The 6,000-nt window shown below is 56.3% G+C and overlaps 1 protein-coding gene across 2 annotated transcripts in view; it reads left to right on the top strand.

The window, feature by feature from the left end:
* Positions 1–680: 680 nt before the first annotated feature.
* Positions 681–6,000, top strand: part of LETM1 (leucine zipper and EF-hand containing transmembrane protein 1) — a 42,114-nt gene continuing 36,794 nt past the window's right edge. Inside the window, exon 1 of one of the 2 annotated variants that reach the window (XM_055326441.1) lies at positions 681–972. Coding sequence is in view for 1 of the 2 variants with exons in the window: in XM_055326440.1 (XP_055182415.1) it covers positions 894–972 (79 nt within the window). In the remaining variant the exon portion in view is untranslated. The remainder of the gene's footprint in view (positions 973–6,000) is intronic. The other variant, XM_055326440.1, reaches the window with a different exon arrangement.

Here is a 6,000-nt window from a genome sequence, read left to right as displayed (position 1 = left end):
AATTCAGCCTCCGACGACCGTGAAGATTGGCGCGGAGGACGCAGCTCAGGACCTTCGCCAGGCGGTACCCTGGGATTACATCGGTGAACCCGAGGCCGGCAGGCGAGACCAGGAGGAGGGGGAAGCAGCGCGGCGGGTCCCGCGAACCGGGCTGGAGCGCAGGCTAGCGGGAGTGGCCTCTGGGGACTGCAGCGACCACTCAGGGGCCGCCCCCACCCCCCGCGTTCCCTCCATCACCTCTTCCGTCCCCGCACACCGTTGCGAATACGACCCCCCATCTTAGGAAAGGCGAGTGTGGGGCTCCGGGCTGGGTAGGAGGCCTCGGGGGGGGGGGCGGCGTCTGAGCAGGGTGCGGGTCAGGCCGCGATGTGAGGGCGCCGCCCTGGTCCCGGCCCCCGGGAGGGCCCCGCGGGACTGGCGGACAGCGCACCAGGACTTCGCAGAACACTCCAGCATACCCGCGCCCCTCCGCGGGGCTCTTCCGCAAGGGCTCCCGGACGCCCGCCCCGCGGCCGCTCCAATACTGATGGACCCAGCGCGCACGCGCGGCCGGCGCACAAGCCCCAGAATGCCGCGCGGCCTCGCGGGGCACGCCGGGACCCGTAGTCCGCGGTGGCGCGGGTCCGCCCTCCACCTGGCGGGCGGCGGGAGCCTGAGGGGCCCAATGGGAGCGGCGGCGCCGCCGCCCCGCCCCGCGCCGCCGGACGCTGTGCCGGGACATGGTTGCTGCCGGTGCCGGGTCCTTGAGCTGAGCGTCCGCCGCCGGGAGCCAACCGCCGCCTTCAACCGTCCGCGCGGGCGGGCCGAGGCGCCGGCGGGCGGACGAGGAGCCGCGGCCACCGCGGAGGAGGAGGCAGCAGCAGGAGGCCGGAACGGCCGCCGGGCCCGGGCACATGGCGTCCATCTTACTGAGGAGCTGCCGCGGCCGGGGGCCCGCTCGCCTCCCGCCGCCCCGTGCCGCAGCCGGGAGAGGTGAGCAGCCGGCGCCCCGCAGACAGTGCGGAGCTGGGGGCCGGGCCGCCGGGGGCCGGGGAGGGGGGCGGGAAGGGGGTTGGGACAGCGGCTGGGGGGTCGGAACCCGGGGGCCGGGAGCTTGTGCCAGGCCGGGTGGGGGTATCGGGTGGCGGCTTGGGACACGGGCTGGGGGCCGGAGCAGGGGCTGGGGGCCGGGGCCGGATGAGGGGGCCGGGTGGGGGCTGGGGGCCGGGACCCGGGCAGGGCTGCGGCCTGGAGCCGGGGCCAGGGGGGTTAGGAGAACAGGGGCAGGGAGCCGAGCGTCCGGGCCGGGACGGAGACAGGCGGACGAGCGGTAGAGGGCCTCGGGCCCAGCTGCTCCGCGGCACCCCAGCGTGGGGGGCGGGGGGCGCAGCGGTGGGTGGTGGGTCAGGGCGCTCGGACGCGGCCCGGGGCTGGGGTCACGACGGGCAGGGCCCGTGGGCCGCCTCGCCCCTCCGCCCCGCCCGGGCCGGCCCGTTGTCAGGATTGTCGGAGTGTGGGTGCCGCGCGGGGCGGCGGCCTGTGACTCACTCGCACTGTGACCTTAGCCGCCCGGCTGCTGGCCGTGGCGTCCCGAGCGGGATTTGGAAAGTTTTTTGAAGGCAGCGCGCTGACGGCCAGCCTGGGACTGCCTGGGCACGCCTGTCGTGGTTAAGCTTGGTGGAACGTGGTGGACAGTCGTGCCCTTGGGCCACATTTAGGACTCTTGAGGAGAGATAGCCCTCGGGTTCCGGCCTGGCAGACACAAACGAGCTGATCTGCCGGCTTGCATGACATCGGTGGGGCCAATATCCTTACAGTAGTGTTGTGTGTCTGTGCATGGCGCCAGGCGGGTCCCCTGGTATCCCCAGCCTCCGTGACCCTAGCTGTCCACATAGAGATCACACCTAACTGAGCGCTGGGGGTTCACATGTCTGTAGCCCAGACTCCCTTTCTGACTTTTTATATTAACCTTTTTGAGTCTGTTCCTTATTTGTTAAGCTGAGGACTTCCTTTAGGAATAGTAGAGACTTGGGACACCTGGATGGGTCAGTGGTTTAGCTCCTCCCTTCAGCTCGGGTCATGATCCTGGAGTCCTGTGTCTTTGCGTCTCTCGTGAATAAATAAAGTCTTAAAAAAAAAAAAGGAGTAATAGAGACTCAAGTGAAATATATTTCAAAGTACATCATGATTCACAAAAGCACTCCCAAGAAACCTGATTCTTGTAATTTTTATTTTTTTATTTTATTTTAAGATTTTTTAATTTATTTATACATGAGAGACACACAGAGAGAGAGAGGCAGAGACACAGGCAGAGGGAGAAGCAGGCTCCATGCAGGGAGCCTGATGTGGGACTCGATCCCCAGTCTCTAGGATCACACCCTAGGCTGGAGGTGGCACTAAACCACTAGGCCACCGGGGCTGCCCTTTTTTTTATTTTAAAGATTTTATTTATTTATTCATGAAAGAGGCACACACAGAGAAAGGCAGAGACACAGGCAGAGGGAGAAGCAGGCTCCATGCAGGGAGCCCGATGTGGGACTCGATCCAGGGTCTCCAGGATCACACCCTGGGCTGAAGGCAGCGCTAAACCGCTGAGCCACTGGGGCTGCCTGATTGTAATTTTTAACAGTAGTGGCTGGTTGGCAGCTTAGAACTTTGGAGCCTTGGGAAGGGCATTGAGCAGCAAGAATTGACCATATGAATGGTCTAGGTCCAGTCCAGCCTTTAGTCTTTCCTTCTGCTTAGAGTTCTCCTTGTATTTCTTCCCTGTTAAGGATGGTAATAGAAATACTTGGGCCACTTCAGATTTCTGGAGCATGTTTACAGTTTAAAAGTGAGCTGATGGTGGTTTGGCGCCTGCCTTCGGCCCGGGGCGTGATCCTGGAGTCTCGGGATCTAGTCCCTCATCGGGCTCCCTGCATGGAGCCTGCCTCTCCCTCTGCCTGTGTCTCTGCCTCTCTCTCTCTCTCTATGTCTTTCATGAATAAATGAATAAAATCTTTTTTTTTTTTAAAGTGAGCTGAATTTGTTTTTGTAGTTGTATCATTGTGGGAACACAAATGTTTCTTGTAGTTAGCACTGTTCTTTATTGTACAGGAAGGGGCTCAGAGTGGGTCAGACAGGGTTTGCTGTAGGACCAGCAGGGAATTGAGCCTGGGAGCCCCACGACCAGACTGTGAGGCACAATTTTGAACCAATTCTGAAATGGCACTCCCAGCTGAGCACAGTGGCTTTTTTCTGCAGCACATTTCCCCAGTATTAACCTTCTCTGTCCCTCATTGTCACAATTAGTAAACCAACATTGGTACATTGTTGTTAACGGAGGGCCATACTGTATTCAGATTTCTTTTATTCTGTCTCAGGCTTTACTCTGATTTTTTTACTTTGTTATTTACATACTTTATTTTGCTTGTGCTTGCTTATTTGTTAGTACCTTTCCTTTGTTGTGCATGCATTTTATTCTGATGTCTTGGTTTGTTCCAGGACTTTATCCAGGATACCAGGCTGTGACACGTTTCTCAGGCTTTCCTTGACAGTTTGGAGGATTGTTCAGTTCTGTTGTAGAATCCCAACCTTCAGGAAGGGGAGGGGAGTCTAGGATTGAATGAGATGGCCAGTGGCCTAGGGTATAATCAGTGAGGCCTAGGACATGAAGATAGGAAGGCTTGGGGAGCTTTGGAGTTGGTGGCGTGTGATGTAAACCCCACAGGGACAGAGGCTCCTGAGCTTAGAGATCTTCTAGATCTTGCATAGGAACCTCATCATCTGGCTGTTCCTCATGCCCTTTATAATAAACTATAATAGTGGGGATCCCTGGGTGGCGCAGCGGTTTGGCGCCTGCCTTTGGCCCAGGGCGCGATCCTGGAGACCCGGGATCAAATCCCACGTCAGGCTCCTGGTGCATGGAGCCTGCTTCTCCCTCTGCCTGTGTCTCTGCCTCTCTCTCTCTCTGTGTGTGACTATCGTAAATAAATAAAAAATTAAAAAAAAAACTATAATAGTAAGTAAAGCAAATTTCTGAGTTCTTGTGGTTGGTTTTTTTTTTAAGATTTTATTTATCTATTCATGAGAGACAGAGAGAAAGAGAGAGAGAGAGAGGCAGAGACACAGGCAGAGGGAGAAGCAGGCTCCATGCAGTGAGCCTCAGTCCTGGGACTCCAGGATCACACCCTGGGCCCAAGGCAGGCGCTAAACCGCTGAGCCACCTGGGCTGCCCCCCCTCCTTTTAAGATTTTATTTGTTTTAGAGAATTAATAGAACTGTGGTGGAACTACCAAATTTGTAGTTGGAAGAGTGTGGGTGACCTGGGGACCCTACTTGCAACTGGTGTCTGAAGTGGAGCAGTCTGTGGGACTGAGCCCTGAACCTGTGGGTGTGTGCTAACTCTGGGTAGAGTCAGAACAGAATGGGAAGCTGCCTGGCTGCTCTCACAGAGTTGGAGAATTGGTTGTTGGAAAAGAAAACAAAACAAAAGGACTTCGAGAAGGAGAAAGTGACCCATCTGTGGTCCAAATCCTGTAGTTCTGCTCCTTCCACCATCCCACAGGAGCAGGGCTCCTGGAAGGCCTAGGGAAGCCTTCAAAATGGGGAGATGGTGGGAAGGGACCAGGTAGGACAGGGAATGTGCAATGATGGGAGGGCAGGCCAGGGAGGGAGCTCTGGGAGCTGTGATAGCTTGTCTACTTGCTTCGTGGAATGCACAGGGCCAGGAGCCATTGCTGGGCTATATGTTCTTGAGGTGCAGGGCTGGCCCAGGGCAGGAATGAAGAGGACAGGCCCAGGCGTGGGGCACATCTATTTGGTACTCAGCTGGGGTGAGGCTTGATGTGACTAAAAATGTAATGTTTGAAGTATAAGAGATTATTCTATGATTCATGAAAACTGCTTGTGAGCCCAGACCCCAGCTTAAAGCCAAGCTGCCACCTGTGCTACAAAGCTCTAAATTTGGTGGGAATAGCCTTTTTTTTTTTTTAAGATTTTATTTATTTATTCATGAGAGACACAGAGAGGCAGAGACACAGACAGAGGGAGAAGCATTGTCCCTACAGGGAGCCCAATGTGGGACTCGACTCTGGGACTGGGATCACGCCCCAAGCCAAAGGCAGATGCTCATTCGCTGAGCCACTGAGATGTCCCTGGGAATAGCCTTCTACACAGGAATATGAGAGGTGCCCATGATGACACTGGGCACTGAGTTACATAAGGTGACAAGTGGAAGTCCTTATCCCCAGAGGGTCCACTGGGAGCTCCGAGGGTGTCCAGGAGTTGGCACCTGTCCCCTGCCATGCCCATCTTCTCTCCTCCTTTCTCATGCTGGCGCCCAGAGTGGGCCCATAGCACCCCACACCTGCTCTGTGTACTCCTGCTCCTGGAAGGTCTTAGGGTGCCAGCCTGCCTTTTCAGCCTTGCTGCCTGGCACCCTGTCGACATGATGCCTCTGGCCCTGTTGCTGTCCCCCCCCCCCGCAAACCCCCCCGCCCCCGTATCTGTCTTGTTCCTTCCATAATTGGTTTCCACAGCACAGGGTTTGATCACAGGTAAGCCCGAGCATTGATCATGTGAATGAAGTCTGAATTTATGCTTGTAGAAACCACATTGAGTTAGAAAAAGTGTCAAAAAAAAAAAAAAAGGAAAAAGTGTCAAAAATACATCAAAATCCTAAGAGTGTGCTACATACTTACTAGTAGTGTTTATCCAAGAAATGGCTTGTTCTTAGCATTTGTATTATCAATAGTTCTCATAGCCCTCACCCCCTCATGTGAATAGAGAAGGTGTTGGGTTGTTTGGATGGGGCCCTTGCTCTATGGGGCTGTCTGTGCACTGGGGATACCATGCAGTCTGGCACCAGCTGAAGTGATTAGGGAGTGGTCCTACCTGGGGAGACCCCCAGTCCTGGGCTCTGTGGATCCTTTAGCTGGTGGAACCTGGTGTCCCTGGTTGGGGTGTGTGAAGCCAGGGGCTGCCTCAGATTCCCCTTCTTCCCTAGGGCTACCCCAAGACCCTGTGTTCCTAACTGGATAG

Source organism: Nyctereutes procyonoides, unplaced genomic scaffold (genome assembly GCF_905146905.1).
Source record: "Nyctereutes procyonoides isolate TBG_1078 unplaced genomic scaffold, NYPRO_anot_genome, whole genome shotgun sequence".
NCBI classification, from domain to species: domain Eukaryota; kingdom Metazoa; phylum Chordata; class Mammalia; order Carnivora; family Canidae; genus Nyctereutes; species Nyctereutes procyonoides.
This window is presented reverse-complemented; position numbering and strand designations above follow the sequence as displayed.